At 41.0% G+C, this 24746-nt stretch overlaps 1 protein-coding gene across 2 annotated transcripts; it reads right to left on the bottom strand.

Moving 5' to 3' along the window:
* Window positions 1-2865: 2865 nt before the first annotated feature.
* On the bottom strand, window positions 2866-14417 carry SNRPB2 (small nuclear ribonucleoprotein polypeptide B2). 2 transcript variants are annotated; one of them, XM_026503000.4, is made up of 7 exons: window positions 14326-14417; window positions 12320-12409; window positions 11757-11929; window positions 7485-7625; window positions 5404-5454; window positions 3687-3775; window positions 2866-3237 (listed from the first exon to the last, which is right to left on the bottom strand). In XM_026503000.4, the coding sequence occupies exons 2-7, from the start codon at window positions 12381-12383 to the stop codon at window positions 3078-3080; spliced, it is 678 nt and encodes a 225-aa protein (XP_026358785.1). In that variant the 5' UTR covers window positions 12384-12409; window positions 14326-14417; the 3' UTR covers window positions 2866-3077. The 2 variants fall into 2 exon arrangements, with proteins under 2 accessions (XP_026358785.1, XP_026358786.1); XM_026503001.4 differs by lacking the exon at window positions 14326-14417 and adding an exon at window positions 13867-14121.
* Window positions 14418-24746: the final 10329 nt, after the last annotated feature.

Below are 24746 nucleotides of genomic sequence, written 5' to 3'. Positions count from 1 at the left end.
CTTAGCACTGCCTGACAGGCCTTCTTCATTTACGCGGAGGCGATTTGTCCCCAGACACCCCAATGAAAGCTCCCGGAGATGGGGACCTTGTCTACCTTGCCCTTTGCTCTATCACTAGCACCCAGAAAAACGGGTATTCATTGAATGAATGCGTGGCCTCCCTGAAAGTGTATGCTTAGGAGCATACATGCACGCTTTGGTTTTTATTTTTGTTTTTTCCTGGGAAAAGCCCTTGGGTTTTATCAGATTTCAAGAGAGGTTCATAACACCCCCAAATCAAGACTCACGAAGTTATCAGGGCAAAGACTCTGGGGTTTTGCCACCCACGCGGGGCCCCCAGACCAGCACCTCCAGCACCACTTTATAAAGCCTCTCCAACCCCAGCCCTCGGGCGCCTGGGTGGCTTGGTTGGTTAGGGGACTGCCTTGGGCTTGGGTCATGATCCCCGGGGACTTGGGATCAAGTGTGCTTCTCCCTCTGACCCCCTCTCATGCTCTCTCTATCGCTCTCAAATAAATAAAATCTTAAGGAAAAAACAACAACCCACCCCTCTCCCCCAGTCCTGCTAGATCAGTCTACAGTTTAATAAGCTACAAAGGTGATTTGGAAGAACATGAAAGTTAGAGAAGTACTGCTCAAGGGCAAATCAATTACAGCACAAATTTGAAGCCAGGGCCTCACATTCTTCGTTAGATCTTTACTGGATACAAGATTTCCAAGAACAAAATGCTTGCTAAATACCCAAACAGAAAATACTTTCAGCCTTAAAGTTCAAAATGGAGATGTGAGCCTCTTGCAATGCTTTCCTTTAAGGAAAAAAAAAAATTATTTATTTGAAAGAGAGAGAGAAAGAGTGTGAGCAGGAGGAAGAGGGAGAGAAAATCTAAACAGAAGCCAAGAGTCAGACACTTAACCAACGGAACCACCCACGTGCCCCCACAACACTTCATTTTTCATTTTTACACCATCCTCTTCTTACCAACATGCTGCCTTTGAAAAATACAATTTGAACTAATGATCTACTCATTATAACCTACTTCGAAAGGTAGAAATCTGCTTAGTTCTTAGCTCACGTTGGAATCACTCAGGGAGCTTAAAAATATTGCTGATTGGCTTTCACACCTAGAGATTGGGATTTAATTGATATGGGGTGTAGGTAAGGTGTGGGCATTTGGAAATGTTTCCCAAATGATTCGGATCCACAGCCGAAGTTAAAGTTAAACTCAGAGTTGAGGACCACATTAGATGGGCACAACATCTACTTCCTCCAAGACTCCTGGCAGCTCCCACAGATGGGGAGGGGGAGGAAGGGCCCAAGATCCCAGTGTGATCAAATCATCTTCAAAGTGTAGGTAGCTCCTTTTTTCTTCCCCCTCTTCCCTCTTGAAGCCTCGCTTCCCAGAGTTTGATTATGTTCCAGGAGATTGAAGCAAGTAAGTAAATGCGTTGATCGCTGGGAGCAGAGGAGTTACAAAGAAGGAAAGGGGCGTTGGGGCACCTGGGTGGCTTAGTCGGTTAAGCATCTGCCTTTGGCTCAGGTCACGATCTGAGGGTCCTGGGATCCAGCCCTGTCAGGCTCCCTGCTCAGCAAAAGGTCTGCTTCTCCTTCTCCCTCTTCCCCTCCCTCCTCTTGTGCTCGTTCTCTCTCCAGTAAAATCTTAAAAAAAGAGAGATTCTAAATGTGGCACCTTTAGGAATAAAAACTATTTTGCTTTTTCCTCCTTATGTATACGTAAGAGTGACCTGACAAAAATCTACACAAGTCTCAAAGTAGTCTTCCCATTAAGTATACAATAAAAATTCAACCTTTTGTTCAAGGAAATATTCAGAGAAACATGAGAAAATGATCCAGTGTCACTTTAACATGTAGTATAGATGCAAAAAATTGTCCACTTCTAAAGATAACCATGGTTTTACTAGCAGGGGACTGAATCGCAGCCTTAGGTATAAATCAAATGCTAAAGAAAATGAGCTCTGGTCTTTAAGAATTAAACGCTGGTGTTTGAGAATTACAAAAAGGTATAAAGATTAGAATTGGCAATTATTTACAAGTCAGCCTACTTAAAATTTTTTCTTGATTGTAAATTCTTTCCCTTGGAGGGAAACCTTCCTAAAGCAGAGGTTAGAGTATTAGACAAGCAGGTATTTCTTAGGAAAAATTCTGCATCAAGAGGATAAGAGCATGACGTGGGAAGTTCGAAGACAGCATTCCCTTTCCTTGTTTTCCAGAAAACATGTTACTCCTAAATGGCCTCTATCCAATTAAATGCTGAATGAAAAGCTTTGCTAAATGCCTGCTACCAGCAAGAAATGATGCTCATTTATTTAAAGAACACAAAGTTCAAACTTAGATCCTGTCCAGGTCTCATTTTCTTCTAACACTTAGGGCAATTATTTTTACCATTAATACAACACACACACACACACACACACACACACACACTCTCTCTCTCTCTCTCTCTCTCTAAGAACTCCAGGAGGGCAGTCCATACGAATAAAAAATAACTACAAAAAAATCTAATAATCAAGGGCTTGATCTAATTCTCCTTTTGTTAAAATGATTCAATGGGGGCCTCTGACTTAGGCTCAGGTCACAACCTCAGGGTCCTGGGATCGAGCCCTGCCTCGGGCTCCGTGAGGATTCTCTGGCCCTCTGTCTCTGCCCCTCCCCTTGCTCTGCTCATGTGCTCTCTCAAATAAATAGATATCTTTAAAAAAAAAAAAAAAGATTCAATGTTTCTCTGCCATTAGCTCTCCAAATTATTCCTAGGAAAGCATCCTATTACGGTTTTATACACCTTAAGAGGCGCTCTAGACCAGCATAAACATTTGGTGACAGGACAATGGAATAAATGAAGTATTAGGTAAAGAATACAAATAAAAGTTTATTATACAAAATTGAGGCCTTCATATTTCATAGTTCACTAAGGCTAAACAATATTTTTTAAAATCATTCATGAAAATTTCACTTTCGTTCCCCCTCACCCCAACTATTAAAAAAATGGCCTGACCACATGTTATCAAAACAAACACATTATAAATAACACCAAGTCCTTTGAAGACAACTATCCCATATGTTATTTCTTGGCATAGGTGATCTTCATGGCATGGGACGGTGTGATTTTAAATCCCTGTAAAGCATCCCTGGCAGCTCCAGCCTGTCCGTCATTTTCAAATTCAACAAAAGCAATGTCGTGCCTCCCGGGTACCAAACGTACTTCCTTGAAGCCAGGAAACCTGCAAGAGGAGAAACAATTTATATACGTAAATATATAAAGGATATCAAAGACATAAATGCTTATTCTGTGTTTAAATCAGCAACTTCCAATACTGGTCCAGGAAAGTATCATATCCTACACCAAGAATCCTGAGTAGGCTGAAAGAGCCTGAAATATAATAATACCATGAAGTGTACATGTAGTGTAAGCTAGGTCAATTCTGCCACTGTATCAAAGCTTTGTTTCCTGTTTTACTCATCAATTAGAATAATTCAAACATCAGAGGTAATTCAGCTTTTTATTTGCTAAATCTGCAGATTAGCCTCAATTCACATCATTAATCCCAGACCAAATCAAGGAAGCTATAGGAATTACTGTTGTGATACACAAAAGGATTCAACCCATAGAAGAGCTATTTGTCCTGTGGGGAGGCTTTCAGAACACAGCCTGGTTCGTGAAAAAACTTACTGATTAAAGAGCATGGATAACATCATCTCATTAGTCTCTTCTGGTAAATTATTGAGGAATAAAATATAGTTTGGAGGGTAATCAGGGACCTATCACAAAGAAAAAAGGTAGAGTTAGCTTTAAGTATAAAAAGTAGAGTACACCATTTAGCCCTTACATTAAAATCTAAACTTCAGAGAGCTACGTTCCAGTTTATTAAGGATTATGAAATTGTAGCACTGCATTGAACACTAAAGCTGGACGACGACACCAGAGAAAAAAACATAAACCTAACAGCAACTAAGCAGACGTTCGAGTCACTTAATACAAATTTGGATGATTACAAGTCTTACTAAGTTTACGGTATTTAATAGTATTTAAAACAGCATTTACGTTTTAAGCATCCGTAATCAGTTGTACTGGAAGGATTCTGTCATCTGGATGACATAACCGAAAGATCCTAACAAAACTAGAGAAGACAGCAATGTCACCTATCTTCAAGCTGGTTCTCCGAATAATAACACTCAGAGATCAATCCTCTGAGTTACTGTTTACAACCTCCCAGCATTTTAGAAAATTTGGAATTACCACTTAGAGCCACCACTTGGTGACTTTTAATGTTTTCTTCAAGTAAATGAGATATACAGAGCATCTAGTTACATCCACGTAAGTAGAAACAAATATTATTAGATGTTAAACTAATTATCTGAAACCCTAAGCTGGGGTTATGAGCAACTACAGGGACAGGGTCATCCTGTACCTAAGATCCTCTCTGTCTTCAGGCTACCTTCATGAAGAGACAAGACACGTAAAGAACAACTTAAGGCTTAGAGAATTAAGTGCTGGCATTTGTAAGATGTACTGTAATTGCTGAAAGACTCCAAAGGAGGGAGGTAGATAATACAGGAAAATGCACGTAACTTCAAATCAGAGAAGGAAAGCTGTGAGGTGCAAGGAGTTCTCTGGACTTAAGGATCTTGTCAGACTCTAGCATCCAAGGAACCAAGGGGAAACCATTAGTACCTAACTGAGGCTTTCTCTTTGAGGCCTCCAGCAGGGAAATTTGCTAAGAGGTTTCTAAAACCTATATATAAAGAGACATATATTTGTTCTCAGAAGCCAGAGCAAGGGTAACCATAAAATAATCTTGCTCTATTAGAAAAGCCGGGTCAGTGTTTCAAGCTACTGGTATGGAAAGAGAGCCCATTCACCTGGCCAATTTCCCCTGTGTGCCTGTAAAGCCCTGGGCTTTGTACACACTGTAGAGAAAATAAAAATGTTCGCTCTGCGCCTTTGCAGAGTTTAAGATCTGTCATTTTGATTCCACCATTAAAACATTATGGAAAGCAAGAAATAAAGTCAGGTTTCATTTTCTCCCTCTTAAAAAAATTAAAATGTTTTGAGAAGTGAGTTTCTATAGTAAAGTGTTATACAATTTAATGTCTTTTTTTTTTTTTTTAAGATTTTTATTTATTTATTTGACAGAGAGAGACAGCCAGAGAGAAAGGGAACACAAGCAAAGAGAGTGGGAGAGGAAGAAGCAGGCTCCTAGCAGAGGAGCCTGATGTGGGGCTCGATCCCAGAACGCCGGGATCACGCCCTGAACCGAAGGCAGACGCTTAACAACTGCGCCACCCAGCTGCCCCCAATTTAATGTCTTGTAAAAGGAATTATTTTCAGTTTTTATTGGTTTATAATTTATTTTAAAAAGCAAGCACCACATGGAAACAAAGATTACCTGAGGATTTGGAGTTGAATTTCCTTGGGTATTTGCTGCATTTGGTGTTCCCTAAACGAAAGAAATAGAAAACAGTTAAAATTTCTGATTGCTCTACAAGAGCAACAGGTGATTATAATTTTAATTACTGCATCAATTTTTAAAAGGCCACCTACTAAATGGGAGAAGATATTTGCAAATGACATATCTGATAAAAGGGTAAGTATCCAAAGTATATTACAAACTGATTACACCCAAAAAACAAATAATCCCACTAAAAAATGGGCAGAAGACATGAACAGACAGTTCTCCAAAGACATACAGATGCCCAACAGACACAGGATAAGACGCTCAACATCACTTATCATCAAGGAAATGCAAATCGAAACTACAATGACATGTCACCTCACACCTGTCAGAACAGCTAAAATCAGAAACACAAGAAACCACAAGTGTTGGTGAGGATGTGGAGAAAGCAAAACCCTCTTGCACTGCTGGTCGGAATGCAAACTGGTGCAGCCACTCTGGAAAGCAGTTTGGAGGTTTCTCAAAAAAATTAAAAATAGAACTGCCCCACGATCCAGTAATTGCACTATTGGGTATTTACCCAAAGAATATGAAAACACTAATTCAATACATGCACCCCTATGTTTATATCAGCATTACTTACAACAGCCACCCAAACGTCCATCAACAGATAAATGGATAAAAAAGATGTGGTGTAGCCACAACGGAGTATTATTCAGCCATGAGCAAGAATGAAATCCTGTCTTTTGCAACAACATGGATGGAACTAGAGGGTATAATGCTAAGTGAAATAAGTCAGTCAGAGAAAGACAATTATCATATGATTTCACTCCTATGTGGAATTTCAGAAACAAAAACCGACAAAGGAAAAAAAGAGAAAAGAGAGAGAGACACAACAAGAAACAGACTCTTAATTACAGAGAACAAAGTGATGGTTACTGGAGGGGAGATGGGTAGAGGGATGAGAGAAACAGGTGACAGGGATTTAAGGAGGGCACTTATTGTGACGAGCACGGACTCATGTATTTGCTGAATCACTATACTGTATACTGGAACTAACACCACTTCCGCTAACTCTACTGGAATTAAAATTAAAACCTTAAAAAAACACATTTAAAAAGATTTCTTATTCCATTTAATTTTACATTAAGAATTTACGTCATTAACTGAGTGAAACTTTAACTTGGCAGTTAATTTTGAAAGATCTAGTCCTAAATTTTAAAGACTGTATTATAAAATTTAGCCTCTAACCTTTAAAATTATGGAGAAATTAATAAAAACTACATATTTATAATATGTAAATATAAAATTAGGGAGAAATACATACAGAAAAACCAGGAACCAGTCTTTCCTTTTTTTTTTTTTTAAATAATTAGACAAGAGTCCAGCATTATACTTCGTGACACTGATTTCTAATCACTTTCAAACCAAAAGTAACAACTTTTTGGATGATAATTTCACTTTTATCTGGTATTTTAAATTAGATTTTTTAATTCCTCAACTGTTCAAAGAAATCAGCTTTGTGTGGAGCACTCAAGATTAAAGATAATATCTACAGGATTATTTTTTTTAAATATTTTATTTATTTATTTGACAGAGAGAGACAGCCAGCGAGAGAGGGAACACAGCAGGGGAGTGGGAGAGGAAGAACCAGGCTCCCAGAGGAGGAGCCCGATGTGGGGCTCGATCCCATAACACCGGGATCACGCCCTGAGCCGAAGGCAGACGTTTAAGGACTGCGCCCCCCAGGCGGCCTTATCTACAGCATTATTGACAGGCAGTAAAACTTGAGAAAGAAGCCAGCAAGTATTAACATATTTTGAAGAATGATGTAACTAAATGTCATACAAATTCAAATAAAACTGCTTAATATAAATCTGCGTGTGTAAATTTAATTGGGGGCTTAAACATAAACATTGCAATTCTACAACTCGACTAATTCCAGTTTCCTGAAAGTGGACCTTTTAAACACACATAGGCACGGACACACCCGCCCCAAAGATCATCCCTTAAGTGGAAAACGGACAGCTCTGGCAAGTTAACACCAACAAACCTAGGGACTTTGTCCATCTCACCTGACCGGGCTTTTTGTTTGCAGTGGTCGCAGTTTGTTCCACAGTTTTCGCTTTTTTCTTTTCCTTCTTCTTTTCTTTGTCAGCAAAAGTGCCACGCATTTTAGATATTATATCAGAATCTGTTTTTGCATACTGGATTCGCTGTTTTAATTATTTGGAAACAGGTTACTATTCATTATGCTAAAGCCTGTTGATAGTCTTCATTAATATTTCAAATTTCATTACCCAAGTATACTACAAGCTGGTTTTAAACACATCCCTAAGGAAATCTGTCAAATACACTGAGCACCAAATGAAAATAAATTGTAGTCTATGATTCACAACTTAGACAAAGTTAGACTCAACAATGCTTATTAGAAGAAAACACACAGATTTCCATATGGGAACCACAGAACTTTGAAACATTTGCACTACTGCTTCTCTCAAGTTCACGAAACAGAGAAAAATGTGCTGGAAAGCTGTCTACTCCTTGGTAAGGACTCTCGGTAAAAGGGTCAAAATGTGTCGATAAGCTGTGGAATGTATCATATGGAATTTGTTATTTCCGCAGGTAAAGTACTAAAGATTGAGAATGATTTCCTTTTGAATATGATCTAGGATTTTTAAATGAAATGACTAATAATGGCAACAACTTAAACTTTAAAATGCTTTGAAAAGAAACAAAGGACGGCATCTCAGCTAGCGCAACCAGGCCATTTGCTGACTCCTCCTACACGGCGGCCGGCAGGAACAGTATGCCAGCGAGACAACAGGCGGGCGTTTAAAAACCCTAGTCTAGGAGAGCGTTTCGTAAACTTTAACACGCATTCTAACTACACGGACTACACGGAAGACTGCAGATTCTGATGCAGTAGGTCTGAGTGAGGCCTGAGATTCCGCACTTCTAACAGGCACAAAATAGATGGTGGGGCCCACACTCTGAGTAGTATGGCCCTGGCCTAAAGCATTATCACACAGCTAGGTTCAACACCCATCACCATAATTTTTCCTAGGAGTTAAAACTATTTTCTAGGGTGTATCTATTTGCAAACTGCAATTTCCATTTCCAGGAAACATTTCTTCTCTGGAGCTGTATGAGTTGAAACCACCTCTCTGACCATATCAAAACACGAGAGTCTTACAAATTACGATCTAAAATTGCCTTATAAAATAAGAATTTCATCTCAGTCTGAAAGGAAACAAGTGACCTTCTAAAGTAGCATGAGTTTGAAAGCAGAAAATCTGTTAAAACCAAAAGCAAGTCTCCCTTTTTCCTCAGCTAGAGATGAGCGTGCTGGGGGAAACGAGAGAGGGGCATCGTACCCTCACCTCAGTAAGCAAAGCTTTCTCTGGCTACCCTGGCTGCTGTACCATTGGGTCCCCAAGGGGATTTACTGCTGTAAGCAACTGCCGGTTTTACACGTCATCATCTAACCAGAAGGAATACACTTAGACTCCTAGTCCCAAGGACTCCTTGCCATCTCCCCTGCGTCTTCAATCTTCTCCCTGACCTGAACAGATTTTGGGTGACCTGTCCTTATGACACAGTCACCTGTGAAGACCTCTGATCTCAGCCATCATTCTTAGCTGGCTGGTCTACACTAGTGATTCTCAAGCAGAGGTGATTTTCTGCACAGAGGACAACTGGTGCTATTGAATGGAGACAGTTTGAGCTGTCATGCTACTGGCATGTGGTAGACAGAGCCTAGGAACGCTATTAAACACCGCAATGAACATGACAGCCCGCCACGACAAGAATTATTCTGGTCAAAATGTCAGAAGTACCAATGCGGAAAAAACCTGGTCGAGACCAAATACCCATAAGGGATAAAAGAAAAAAAAAGTACGCCAACAGCTTAGAGAAGGGGCAAGGTTTACATTTATGCCAAAGGTTTTATAAAAGAAGCCATTCAGGAAGATGGTTCTCCTTCACTGAGGTATTTTTGGCGTTAAATAGCCAAATATCCTTGAACTCAGGTAATTTTGTTACGAGTTCCAAGTTATAGCAAATTTTGCTTACTTCTGATCTGGTAATGTTGGGAATTAGAAGAGCAACTGAAACCACCTGAATAAACACAACGCAAGACAGCTCCAAGAACACTCTTCTTCCGCTTCCAGGACGCTGGCAATTTGGCAGTACCTGCTACCTTCCTGAAGGCAGAGAGTGGAACTCACAGAATACTTTCAGTGCATTATCCGTCCACTGGATTTTTTCCATTGATTTAAAATAATTAGTTGGCAAAGTGAAGCCAGTGCCAACAATGCCCAGCCCTCCTGTATCTGAGTAAGCAGCACACGCAGACTTGTCATCTCAACGCAACAGAACAAAATCTTCAACGGGAAGAATTCGTTCCTCTGTGTTCATGTAATTTTAGATTTAAACTAAAACCCAGTCTTACGCTCCTGCCAACTGTGATCTCCATTATACTATTTCTTCATACTTACTAAGACAGACAAACTGGTTTCAGGAAATTCCAACTTATTAAAAAGAGTGTATGTAGGCACAATCCCTGTTTTCTGAGGTGGGCCTTTCCACACAGCTGGTGCCCATCAGATGGGAAGTGATGGGAAAAGGGGAACTGGATAGAAAAGGAGAAGAAAACTTGCTCTAGTAACAGAGAAAAAATGCCCACTCCTGAATTAAACAATGTGCTATATAAAGGCCCTCGAACCACTGACCACAGCCAACACTGCCTGTTTTTGAAAATCAGGTCTTGCTGGAACACAGCCACATTCGTTCATTTGCACACCATCTATGGCTGCTTTTGCCGCCATAACGGCAGAGTTAAACAGCTGCAGGACAGATCACCTGGCTCACAAAGCCTAAAATACCTTCTATCTGGCCCTTCGGGACAGTGTGCCAACTCCCAGTTTTGGGGGAAAAAATCGTAACACTGGGTATCAGGTTAGCTTTTGAGGCCTTGTACTGCCACTGGTTATATTAATATAACCTAGACTGGCAACTAACCTTTCTGTGCCTGACTCTTCTTTTTTTTCCGAGTCTTCATTTCTAAAATAAAGCGATTAGACCAGTATCTGCACTACGGACTACAGGCCAAATCCAACCAGCCCACGGCCTGTTTTTGTATGGTCTATAGGTTAAGGACTCCCCCCCCCAATTTTAAAGGACTGTTAAAAAAACATGCACAGACACAAGAATATGTGACAGAAACAGTTTGTGGCCCATAAAGCCTCAAATATTTACTATCCAGTCCTTTATAAAGTTTTCGCTGACCTCTGAATTGGCCCAAAGGATAGCCAATAAGCTTACATATCACAGGTACTGAAAATGAACACAGGCACACAGCTAATTACTGCAGAATCAGAATGCAGATCCAGGGCCTGGAAACTCTGGGCCTTGGGTCTTTCCTCAAGGTCTCTTCTCTTCCCATTCCAGTCTCGGGATAAAGCACTAGGGAGAAAGCACTAGGAATCCGTACCCAAGGTACTCTACTCACTTACACATGCAGAACCCCTTGCTATACACTGTCTCCACCCTAATCCAATCCTCTACCATCTGTGCCTTACACCAGTGGCCTCCTGAGTTCTCTAGTCCCACATGACCCTCCCACAATCCAGTCTTCACCCAGCAGCTAAATGTGAATCTCACGATGGCATTCCTGAGGTTAAAACTTTCTATGCATAACTATTTCACTGTTGCTCATTGTTTATTCATCAACAAAACCTATGAATTTTTCTTAGATCACTGCTTTTTCTAGACTGTATAGCTTCTGATATGTACTTCACTATGCTATTTTCTGAAACATCAAATTCATTTCCTCTTTGACCCATGATTTTTGTGTTTTGTATTGCTTTACAAGTTTACAAAGGTTTCTTTTTACTTTTTTTTTTTTTTTAAGATTTTATTTATTTGACAGAGACAGCCAGTGAGAAAGGGAACACAAGCAGGGGGAGTGGGAGAATAAGAAGCAGGCCCCTAGCAGAGGCCCCAAAGGCAGACGCTTAACGACTGCGCCACCCAGGCACCCCTCTTTTTACTCTTCTGAGTTAAACTCCTGGTTCTTTTGAGATGAGAATGTTGCCAATACTGCCACTATTCTTTAAACATTGTACACCTTGATATACTTTGTTACTGCCTATCTGATCTATCATAAACTCGTGAATTATAAACTCTATTACTGTTTCTAGAAACACAAATGTGTAAATAAAATAAACCCAAACTTCCTCTAACACATAATTAAAAGCAGAAAGGAACAGCCATAGTTTCAAATGTGTATCTACAAACTTAACATATCATTAACAGTGATTAAACGCAAAATAAGATTGCCTTACCATTGGTTTACCATAAAATGGAAATCCTTGTAACTGTCTCAAGGCATTTGTGGATGAGCCCAGTTCCTTAAAAATAACAAAGGCTTGCCCCCTCATCTTCATGGTCTTTAAAGCTACAATATCTACAACGTGGCCAAACTGAGAAAACAGGGCATACAGGGATCTCTTCAACTCTGAGCAAAAGTAGAGGGGAAAACAATTTATTTGTGAAAAAAACAATGACAAAACTCTTCATAAAATGACACTGCACTGAATGCCCCCCACCATACATTTACTTATTTATACAAAGTTACATATTTTAATAAAATCACATTATACTATTGAATTTTAAAAGTTGTTTTAAACCACTGTATCTATGAGTGAAAACATATTCACCAAATTTTCAGCCTCTACCAATTTTTGTTTTTAAAAAGCCTTAAAATCCTCACACAAAAGGAACAAGCCATTATTTCAGGTACTGACAAAGATTACTACATGGAGAAGTTTTAAAGCAGTACAGTTTTTAAGATGCCAGTAATGAAATGCACTTTGGTTGTGAACAGATGTTTTTTAAAAGCACTTACCTTCTTTTTTAATTTTGTCATTCATATTGTTGATGTAAATTGTATGATTCGGTCTGATATCCATGTTTGGAGTTAAACTGTTCAAATTGTCTAAGGAGACAGTAAATATTGTTATGAACAGGGAGCATTAACTCACACTGTTGTGTGGTATAAGGACGTAACAAGGATTATTAACTTCTCAATTTTCTTTCGAACCCAAATGTCAGAAAATATCAGTTTGTTAGTCTTTAAAACCTCTCCAGCACTTGGCTAGCCCTCCTTTTTAAACAAAAAAAAAACAGTTCTCAGGCTCAAAACTTGGTGGAGTACCAGTACCTAGGCAGATTTCAATAACATTATTTCACCCAATGTATTTATTTTTATACTTATCTTTCACTTGCAACAAACAATAGTTTTTTCACCTGCAAAGTTACTTTGTAACTTTTTTTTTAAAAGATTTTATTTATTTATTCGACAGAGATAGAGACAGCCAGCCAGAGAGCGAACACAAGCAGGGGTTGTGGGAAAGGAAGAAGCAGGCTCATAGCGGAAGAGCCTGATGTGGGGCTCGATCCCAGAACGCCGGGATCACGCCCTGAGGCGAACGCAGACGCTTAACCGCTGTGCCACCCAGGCGCCCCAGTAACTTTTGCTTTTTAATGAAATTATTTTATTTACTTATTTAAGTAGGCTCCACAGCCAGCATGAAGCCCAACATGGGGCTTGAACTGATGACCCTGAGATCAAGAGTTGGATGATTAACTGAGCCACCCAGACGCCTCACTTAATGAAATTATTTTTTAAATGTTTTAGGTTTTAAAAGAAATGAGAAAGAAACTAGCCAATGTGTGCCCAGTAAAAATCATTAAGACAACACATTAAGGAAGTCTGCCAAGCAATACTTCATGATACACTTAAAAAATGCTTTCCTACCACTTAATTTATGTACACATCACCAGCTGTCCTGACTCTAAGGTTAACTCTAATGGACTTGAAATTAAGGAGCTCAGAGAGAGCAGTATTGCATGATGGTTAAGAGCTCAGATTCTATTATCAGCCTCCTGTGAATTCAAATCCTCTCTACGCTTATTACTAGCTGCTCGACTGAAGGCAAGTTCCTTAATCTCAGGTCCACAGCTGTAAAATGGGGCTGGTGTAACAGCATTTACCTACTAGAACTCAGAACACTAGACGAGATAAAGTTCTAGCACAGTTCTCGGATGGGCAGTGAGCACTTTCGGTAGCTGTTACTAATGGCTAGTACAGGTAAAGGACTTGCCTATCGTTAGCTAAGAAACAGCAGGCTTGGGAATTGCACCTTGTCTCCTCTTTTGCACTTTTGTTTCACATCACATCGTTATTTCATTTTTTACACCGTTTTCAGTTGTCAACTGCTGACTCTGCTTTATTTCCTTGGGTGCCCCCCATATTCCTTTATTTCACCAATTTTAAGCCCACTGTGTGTGAAAAATATAGGAAGCCTGACAAGGAAAGAGCCTACGGACAGGGATTGCACTTGTGCGGAAGCAGGTGAAAGGTAACGCTTCTCAGACTTGCGACCCCCCTACCTCAAACCTGGAAGGGCTGGGGTCGCGAACAGAACGAGATGAACGTGAGAGGTCAAACTGAAGGCAGAACTCTCAAAGGAGAGGCCCTTGAAGATCTCGTGCGAGGTCTGACGGTGGTCTGGATTAGAGCAAGGGCACCTGGAGTCCGAAGTGAGCTTCCCGCTTGTCCAGCCACAGGCACGTTCGACCAAAGCCCCAGGAAGCGGCCACGCGATCGCCGATCCTAACCCTTCCCACTACAGACAATTCCCCTAAATTCGGAGGCCTAGCGGGACCCGCGCGTCAGTTTCCAACTCCCCCCGCCCTCTCGCCAACCCCTCCGCGAACCCGGGAGCGAACCCGCGCCGTCCCCAGCACCGCGCCCCGTCTACTCCCGGCTCCCACAAGTGGGCGTCTGGCCGAGCGGCAGCCGACAACCGGAAGAACGGAAACAGCGAACGAGAGCCCGTTCCAACTCACCTGAGGCCTGCGCCCGTCCCGCACGAACCGAAAGCCGGAAACAGAGCCGCTACCGGAAGTTATGCCACCACGCGCCTCAATCATACGCCGACAAGTCGAGCAGTCGAGCTCAGAGTTGATCGATGCCCTCCGGCTCCGACGGCGGCAGCTGGGAATCTCTCTGCGCATGCGCACACCTGGCGGGCGGGAAGGGTGGATGGAGACCGGGAAGAAGCCTGTGGGAACTTCGTGCATTACACTGGGGGTGCAGGGAGGCGATAGCGAAGGGCAGTGATTCCTTAACCAGCCACGACTTTGTGCGGTTTTACCCCACACGACGGTGGCTTTCATCTTTCCAGATCTTATATACTTTTTACAGAGAGCCCCTCATGCCAACTACCTGGGAAGTTTCCCTGGTTTCGCCTTTCGCCTTTCTGGTGGCATCCGGTTTAACATTACGTTGAGGGCACCTGGTACCTCCCCCCAAGTGTCCTCCGATTCCTGGTGCTCTTGAGTGAAAGCTTCTCACCATTCTGCTGATAAGTTTGAATCCCAGAAGCAACTCAGGTTGAGACTCCAAAGCAGAGAGAATCGATTCCTCTCTTCTGCTCTCTCACCTGATAAGGCAACCACCTCCAATAATAGCCAAGCAGGCACCCCTAAGATCATCTGCCTAAACTCACTGGAAAAAAAAAAAACAAAAAACAAAACCCTACTACCTTTCCCATCTTCTTTCCCCACAAAATCCCTAGATTGTTTTAGGACAATACAAGCTGTTGATATTGATGCCTAACTGAATGGGAATCCAAAAATAAGCACATGCAGTCATTCTTCTACTCATCAAATGTATGTAAAGTATCATCAGAAACATGAAACGGTTGTTATGAGCGAAGGGAAATCTAATTTTGTATCTTCCGGTAACCTTTAAAATAAAACTTACTTTACCAGCAAAAAAGTAGGCTTACTCAGGGAATGGCAGGGAATTCTAAAATTCAAGACAAGCAAGTCACAGACAAACCATTGGCAAACCCCACAAACACAGCAGGGGAATGTTATTTTTATGGAGAAGAAGGAGGAAATTGGGAGGGGTTGTTTTGAAGCAAAGTCCATTGGAATAAAACAAGATCTCTGGGTAACGAGGGTTTCTCATTGGCTGAGTTGCAGAGGTAACAAATTTCTTAGAGAAGATGCAATGTACATCTTTTTGTCTGTTGGGACCTGCAATTGATGATTCTTTCCACTAAGGTTTCTTTCCTTGGGTCTGTAATTGACACTAACTTTGGAGTTTGTAATTAACAATTCTTCCTGTAATTGACATTGAGTGGTACTCCCTTTTCTAGCCTCCCCAGTCCACTTTAGTGAGGTTTCCCTTTATTAACTTTCGCACTTCCCCTTAACTAATCTCTCTGAGCCTCCATTCTTTATCTGCAAACTAAGGAGAGTAGTAATACCTCCTTTTGGAGCTATTGTGAGGATTAAGTGAGCTAAATGTAAAGTGGTTAGCACACTGTCAGGCACAAAATAAATGTTTTATAAATGTTATTTATAAATGCTGGCTATGGTTTGTACATATGGATGAAGAGGCCAACTAGGTTGGTTTTATAAGATGGGGATTTTTATTTTTTAAAAAAATCACCTGAAATTGGAACAACTTGAAAATAATGTAAGCTGCTTAAGGGTGGGGATTTTTGTCTACTTTTTTGCTCAAGTACCCTCAGTGACTAGAAAAGTTAACTGATACTCAATAAATATATTAAATGAACGAATGAAATTTCATGGAAAATTAGGCAGCACTAAACAAATGTGATATTTTACGAAGATGCATGTAAGTGTAGGACATAAACGATCACAGAAAAGCATTATTTTCATATATATATATTAGAAGAAATGTAACTAGTTCTATCTCAGTTAAAGAATTATGAGGGAATATAAAGGGCATATCCTTAATACATTAAAAGAGACTATAAACTACAAATAATTTCTGAATAACAAAGGACGAGCTGCCCTTCATATTAATATGGGCATCTGTGCCATTAATTAATTTTGTTTGATGTTACTGAGGATGGCTTAACTATTTCTCTGAAAATAAGCTATAACCTGACAGTATTATGCAAGTGCTTCTGGCCAAGAACTCATCATAACTATTAAAAGGGAATGATGTAGGACTTTGCCAAGATAGGAAGAAAACACCGCAGGAAACACAGAGACCTAAAGACAACCTACACGTAGTGTTTAACAACTAAATAATCCCTATACATTACGCCGTGAGAAAGAAATCATCTAATGCCAACTCAGTGACAATGATCTGCTATTTCCCAGCTTCTTCTCAAAAGAGCTCCTGCATTTTCCTGTCCTTGGGCAGTTGCTCTGTGCTTTCCAATAGCCCATTAATGGTCCTCCATAGTTTCCTGAATGATCTTGAGAAACCGGTAACTGAAAGCAGGAGTGAGAAAGGAATGAAGGGACAGAGGAGCTTTTCTGGTCCTGTGAGAAGCCTTGCATGGCCCGGTTATAGAACTTATTAAGAGCGTTATAATATCTAAACCTTGGTCAGCTGTATTATAAAGCAGCTGAGGCTGGACACCTGTGACCTGGACCTACTTTGAAAGCATAAGCAGAACTATAGTTGGCATCAGCTGCGTAATTAGCTTAGCTCCACGTTCTGTTTTGTTCCCTACTTATGTTTTATGCACCTTTTATCAACCATTAACTTTGCCTTTTCTGCTCCTAGTCCCTGTTTACCCACTGATTGTAGTAACCTGATGGGGATCCGATGATGCTAACATTTGTATTGAACTTATCTGCTTAACCGATTGCCAGGTCCCAAAGGTGCCTCATTGTCTGAAAGAATGAGCACCTCCAGGTTGTGTCAAGGCACCCCCCACACACACTCAAGTTTTCAAGAAACCTTTCACCCTCTTCTGTGTATTCATCTCCTTCCCCAAACACATATAAACTGTCCCTAGGCTCAACTGGGCAAGGCAGCTTTAGGAATGATCCCCTGCCTTCTCCTTGGGCTGCCCTTCCGATAACAAGGCTGTCTTTGCTTCCTAGTCAGTGTCTCGGACATTGGCTGGCTGCGCCCTGGGTGCACGGACAAGTTTGAGTTCTATAACGGAACTGTCATTCCTTTATAACCAAATTCACCTCTTGAGGATCAGATCAGGAATCAGTGTCAAAAGCTTTTGTGGTTTTAAAAATAATAGAAGAGCAGATGGGTTTCCCCGGAGTTCTGTTCAGACCAGTCTCTCACATTTCAGTTAAGCAATGATTTACTTTCCTGTGGAACAGGTTTTTTATCAGACTAAACCCAGAGACAGCGCTGTAACACCTTGGGCAGGCTTGACGTGTCTACTGATGATGAACCTCGCTTAGTTTAGGGGTAGCAGAAAAATGCCTACAAACAGTTGGGAATAAAACGGTGTCAAGACATCGAAATTACAAGGATGATAACTGAGGTGTCTCTTAGTGACTCGGAGTGCACAAATATTTACTTACCTTATCTGCACGTGTTTTATGTTTCTCATTAAATGTTTTCAGTGTCTTGCTGCAGTAGTTCTGAGATGGAGCCATGTTTAGAGGAAAATGCATCATAAAACTGGTGGATAAATTTCCGCTTATTTATGTTAGATAGAGCCACACAACGTACGACCATTTGTTTGTAGCTTCTTTCTCTCCCCAGGTGGCGATTACATTAAGAAATTTATGTAGAGTGAAATTATTTTCACAACAAGCATTAAACAAACCTAGGCATTATTGTTGAGCACTAAATTAGGTTTACCTTTCCCTCGCTGGTTGAGATTCGGTTTGCTGAAACTTCCTTTTTAAAAAGCACGCCCGCCCTCGCAATTCAGAAAGGAAACCATTTTGTGTGATTATTTCCCTTCGCTTCAGCCCTTCTGTTTCTTTCTTTCATTTTTTTTTTTTTTGGAAATATTCTTGTTTTCAGGGAAGAAAAAATAAACCTGAAGTAACTATCCCCTCCGATATGTACTGCTGTGTTAATGGTAATAATCCCATCCACAAGAATAATTCCCTCTCCCCCAGATAGGTGAAATCTGAGCTAGGCTATGATAATATATGTGTTCCTTAAAGTTTGGAAGCAGTAGTTTGCCTTTGAAGACATGATAACTAATCCAAAGAGAAATGGGGGGGGGGGGCTGAACTTCTTATTGCTTAATATTATGATATGTGCAAGTTGCGTTTGGCATGGTGTCTTCTGACCTTCTCTGAGGTCTGCGAAAATAATCTCACAAGGCTGCCATTCTCTTTGAGGCTGGAAAAATAAGATGCTAGTCTCATTAGGCCCACCTAACAAGCAAAATATTATGCAGATAACAATTTTTAAGTAGAGCAGGTTTTGCTTCTATGATTTAAGATATAATTTTTTTTGAGTCTTAAGCCCTATGACAATAGGAAAACCCAAACTTGAAAAAGGAAAGTTCTTTTTTAAATGTCAGACCTCAATTACGGAATTTATACATGATATATCATTGATTTCATGGACATACCCCAGCTATCCTAATCCGGTGCTTCTCAAACGTTAATGTGCACACGGGTCAGCTAGGAATTTTGTTAAAATCAAGTTTCGATTGAGTAGATCTGGGATACAGCCTAAGAATCTGCAGTTATAGCAGCCTTCCAGGTGATGCCAATGCTGCTGGTCCCCCATATTTTAGGTAGGGAGATCCAAAGCATTTCCTCTTTAAGAGAATTAATTAATCCCTAGATTATCAGTATCTCACAACAGTTAGCTCTAAAGCCACAGAGCTTCTATCAGATACAGAATACTATCTTCCTACGCAAACACAACTCAACCATTTCTTTCAAAGGAGGTGCTATTTATCTGAAGCTTTATTTTAACTGCCTTCTCCTGGGCATTTGGAAATAAATCTTAGGTGAGAGTGAGAAAGTCTGGAATTTATATTCTTTATTGACGAGAGATTGCTTTATTGTTCCTTAGGCCCAGGGTCACCTTCTAATTTGTGGTACTCATTATATCTGTGCACAAATGTTCTGATTCTTATCTCCTTCCAGACTCGTGGAGGGTTTGAACTTCTCCACACCCTTTGGAAATCGTCATAGTAGTGTAACTTGTTTCGGCTAATGCTGTCTGAGGACATGAGATACATACCATCTCCAGGCAGCAGCATTGAGAGCTGGTGCACAATTAGCCAAGTGCCCTCTTTCCCGGCTTGGTGATCTTGGAAATATATCCCCAGATGGAACCTCTGTCAAGCTTAGGTCCCTGAGTGATTTCAGTGATTAGACACCTCCCCTACACACACAGATGTCATGTCAAATTGCTGGTGTAACATGAGCAAGAAATAATTAACTGAGGTTTAGGGGATATTTGTTAAGGTGGCATAGCTTCACCAATCCTGACTTATATACTAACTGAAACCGTCTCTGAGAAATAATTCTTAGAAAGTTCAAGAGTTTGGGGAGCCTGACTGGCTCAGTCGGTGAAGTGTATGCAACCCTTGATCTCAGGGTTATGGGTTTCAGCCCCAAGCTGGGTGTAGAGATCACTTAAAAAAAATAAAATCTTAGGAAATAAAAGTTCAAGAGTTTTACACAAGTAGTTTCACAATGAAGGATTGTTTCTGAGTCCTAAGAGGTTATGTAGCTGAAGTGGCTCATTTCTTTTGAAGGAAAATCAAAGTAATCAATTTATAACTGCAGTTAGCCCTTGAATAACGCAAGTTTGTACCGCGTGGGTCCACTTCTTTGCAGATTATCCTTAATAAATTCAGTACAGTACTGTAAATGTATTTTCTCTTCCTTATGATTTTTTAAAGATCTATTTTAGAGAGAGAGAGAGCATGGGGGGGTGGAGGGAGGAAGGGGCAGAGGGAGAGACAACCTCAAGCAGGCTCTACACTGATCACAGAGCCTGATGCAGGGCTCGATCCCAGGACGCTGAGGTCAAGACCAGAGCTGAAACCAAGAGTCACCCAGGTGCCCCTTCCTTATGATTTTCTTAGTAGCATTCTCTTTTCTCTAGCTTACTTTATTAAGAATACAGTATATTGGGGCGCCTGGGTGGCACAGCGGTTAAGCGTCTGCCTTCGGCTCAGGGCGTGATCCCGGCATTCTGGGATCGAGCCCCACATCAGGCTCCTCTGCTGGGAGCCTGCTTCTTCCTCTCCCACTCCCCCTGCTTGTGTTCCCTCTCTCACTGGCTGTCTCTCTTTCTGTCGAATACATAAATAAAATCTTAAAAAAAAATACAGTATATCATACATATAACATACAAAATATGTGTTAATTAACTATGTTATCAGTAAGGTTTCTGATCAACAGTAGTAGTTAAATTTGGGGGGATTGAAAGTTGTATGTGCATTTTCAACTGCATAGGGGTTCTAACCTCTAACCCCCAAATTAGGGCCAAATGTATGTGATCCATGTTTTGAGTGACCTTTATGTAGTAATTTAATCCTAGATTTATTGGGCACGTATGTTAGATGACTATATAAGAAAATATCTTAATGCCTAGCTGAGAGAAGAATCTGTGATTGGTAACATTTTCACGTACCTTCAGAGAAGGGTTCTAAAGAAATAAAGAGATGTCATGCTCACACTCTAATTTTAGAGTGGTCAGAATCATCTTGCAACAAGAGACCAAGATATGTATTAAACATTTCAGGCAAGATTTAACATCATGAGACAGTTTGGATTCTTATTACAAAGAAGTTGAAAGGAAAAAAAATGAAGCTTCTAGTTTGAATTGCAGATTATTTTTGGACAAGACAACCCTGGAAATTATTTCTGTCTAAGGAATCCAAAACAATTATGTAAATGAGGCTAGTACTTCCTATTCTATTTTGTTTAAGGTGAATGGGGATCAGTTCAACTATTGTAAATTTCCCTAATATCCACTGGCAGAAACATCATCACAGAGGTTAATGAGTTTATTAAAATGGATGGTGAAAAAATAAGAAATAATATTTATCTCTTATTGATATGGGATAGTCTCTCCTTAATCAGTCTTTTATTTTTTCAGTTTTAATATGAAACTACTTTCTGACATTTAATGTTACCAAATTACTTCAGTTCCTGAGAGATATTAATATGACATAATACATTTTGTCATTTTAGTAGAAGATTCTGAGTAAGACCGGTCAGTTGAGAAGTCGGAAAGAAATTAGTTCTAAGTTATTTCCTCATGACTGAAATTGCAAATGTCAGATTCCATTACAGGTGGCTAAGAGTAGAAGAGCTCCTCCCTCGCTTCAACCAACAGAGGGTATCCCAGAAGTCTTTGTGCTGTGTTAAGCTTTAAATAGCTTAACACAGGACTAAGACCTTGGGACACTCTTATCTTTATTGAACACCTAGCAAATCCTGTGCTAGCTAAGGAAGACATGATTGTAAGCAGCCCAGACATACTAGTTGGTCTCACAGAACTTCCGATCTCTCGGAGATGTCAGACCACTAAGTAAGTGCTTGTGAACAGCCACTGTGGAAATGTTCCCATTACTCTTGCTGCCTAACAAACTGCGCAAGACTATGCCTCCTGGACTGACTCTGTGGGTCAAGAATTCAGTCAGAGTGTGGCTGGGTGATTCTTCCACTCCTGGAGCGACTGCAGGCGCTCAGTGGGACTCAGCTGGTGGGTGGGCTGATCTAGAGAATCCAAGCAGCTTCGCTCACATGTTTGGTGGGAGGAGGTGCTGAATGACTGAGCTCACATGGGACTGGCAACTGAGCATCCATTAATGGTGTCTCCAGCCTGGTAGTCTCCGGTAGTTGGATTTCTTTTCTTTTCTTTTTTCTTTTCTTTTCTTTTCTTCTCTTCTCTTTTCTTTTCTTTTCTTTTTTAAAGATTTTATTTATTTATTCAACAGAGATACAGACAGCCAGCGAGAGAGGGAACACAAGCAGGGGGAGTGGGAGAGGAAGAAGCAGGCTCATAGCGGAGGAGCCTGATGCGGGGCTCGATCCCAGAACGCCGGGATCACGCCCTGAGCCGAAGGCAGACGCTTAACCGCTGTGCCACCCGGGCACCCCAACGGTAGTTGGATTTCTTACACAGGGGCCAGGTTCCCCCAGACAATATGTCTCAAGAAAATTAGGTGGAAACTTCATGACATTTTTGGACCCAGCCTGGAAAGTCACACAACAAAACTTCCAACAATTTCTTGTTGGTTAACGAAGGAGTCATAAAGCCAGCCTAGATTCAAGGAGAAAGATATTGGATTCCATTTCTTGGTGTGGGAATAGCAAATTCACACTGTAGAAAGCTTGTGGGAAAGGAGATACCATCTTTTTTTTTTTCTTTAATGGTTAAAAAAATGTATACTTAGAATTAGCCAGCTGGACTCGGTTTAGATGATCCCACTTCTGTTGGGTCAACATCCGAAGCACCATAGTCAGGAGCTAGTTGAACATATGCTTTATTCTCTTTATCAGCCTTGATCAGGGTGTTGACCTTGACCACATCAATGTCATAGAGCTTCTTCATAGGCTGTTTGATCTGGCGCTTGCTGGTTTTGACATCCACAATGAATAGAAGTGTGTTGTTGTCTGCTGTCTTCTTCATGGCTGACTCGGTGGTCGGGGGCTTGATGATGGCATAGGGGTCAAACTCGTTTCTACTGGGGGCACTCTTTTGAGGATATTTTGGCTGCCTTCAGAGCCACAGTGTCTTAGGCCGTCAAAAGGTGCTTGATATGCAGATCTTCTTTATGACTATCTTCAAAAATACAATCTTCCAGAAAAAGAAAGAAAGAAAAAACACAGAGTTGGAGGGAAAGACTTTGTAGAACTAAAGGTAAGAAAGACAGGCAGTTAGAAAGGTAGCAAATAGAAAGAAGACAATGGAGACGTTCCTTGGCAGAGTAAATACTTCTTGCAAAGGCCCTATGGTGAAGAGGAATTTGCCAAATTTGAGGAACAAAACAAAACAAAACAGCAGCTGGAGCTGAAGTGTGGAGGGTGAGGGAGAGGGTGAGTTTCAAAGATTAGGTAGTATCTTGCAAACCATGTTAAGACATCTGAGTGCTATACTAAGAGCAGTGGAATCAGATGTTTAAGCAGAGAGTAACATGATCTGAGGCTTTGCATGGATCATTCTGAATGAATTAGAGGGGTCAAGCGTGGGCCAGTTAGGAAATGGTTGCAGTGTCCATGCTGATGATGAAGGTGGCCTGAATTAATATGGTGGTAGAGAAGATTTGAGTTTCATTTAGAGATGTAATCGAGAGATATTGCTGTGGATTGAACTTGGAGAGGGTAGGGATTGTGAGATGTATTGGTTTCCTACAGCTGCTGTACAAATGTGGAAAGTGAAATAAAATGGAGCCAGTTATGTCAAGGGATCTTAAAATGGAGCCATGAGGCCATTAAGGAAATGGACCCTTTGTACATTCTCACTGGGTAGAACCATGAACTTTTGAACTGGGCCAAATCCCAAATATTCCAAGGACTCTACAACACGCTTTTGCTTAGTGATGGTCTTAGCAACCATTTATGTCTACCAAGACGTTTTCTGCCATTAAAACTAACCAAAATCTTTATAAAGACCTACACAAGCATTCCATTTTGTCTTTAAAAACTCCCTGGCTTCTGTTCCCTAGTGGAACACAATGTGAATTACTACCTGCTCTCCAATCTCTGCTCCCCAAACCGTAATTCTGAGACTCCAAATAAATGCCTCTGTTCTATTTTGGCTCTGCCTCTTCTCTTGGTTGACACAACTACCACAAATTAAGTGGCTTAAAACAACAGAAACTTATTCTCTCATAGTTTTGGAGGCTAGACGTCTGAAATCAAGATGTCAGAGCGCCCAACTTTCTCTGAATGTCCTAGAGGAAAATCTATTCAATGCCTTTCTCTTGGTTCTGGTGCTTATTTTAAATAGGTTAAATTTCACATGACAGTGACATGCCCAGGTGGGGAGATCAAGCAGGTAGCTGGATAGACAAGTCTAGAGATTTCTGAGGGGAAATCTGGACAGGAAGCCCTATGTTGAGGGAACTGTAACCTGCTGAGGGACAAGCAAGGGAGTACAGAAGAACTGGTTGGTGAGAACAGAGAGAAAAGCCTAGAGCCCCAGGGGACCTCTGTTCAATGTCTCAAGACAGAAGAGAGAAAATCAAGGCCAGTGTTATGCTAGTAAATGTTTAACAACTAGCTCTCCAGGGGTGGGGAGGGAAGAGGAAAGCCCTGCTTTATGAAGTTGGCCAGTTCCCGTGGTGTAAATATGGTGCACATACTCCTACTATGATCACAGGCTTGAAAAGTCCTGAAAATTTAAAAACTGATTGCTTACAAGCTGGAACAAGCTGGCTCCAGCCCATCCCTGAAGTCAAGGCCCTGGTTCGTGGTACTAGCTGTGTAAGCTGAACCTTACCCTTTCCGGGCCTTTGTATCATTATCTAGGAAATGAATGGCTGCTCCTAGTGGTTTCTTCAGGGTGCTTTCCTGCTCTCACATAG

This window comes from Ursus arctos, unplaced genomic scaffold (genome assembly GCF_023065955.2).
Source record: "Ursus arctos isolate Adak ecotype North America unplaced genomic scaffold, UrsArc2.0 scaffold_16, whole genome shotgun sequence".
NCBI lineage: Eukaryota > Metazoa > Chordata > Mammalia > Carnivora > Ursidae > Ursus > Ursus arctos.
The sequence above is the reverse complement of the archived record's forward strand: the minus strand, read 5'-3'. Positions and strand labels throughout refer to the sequence as shown.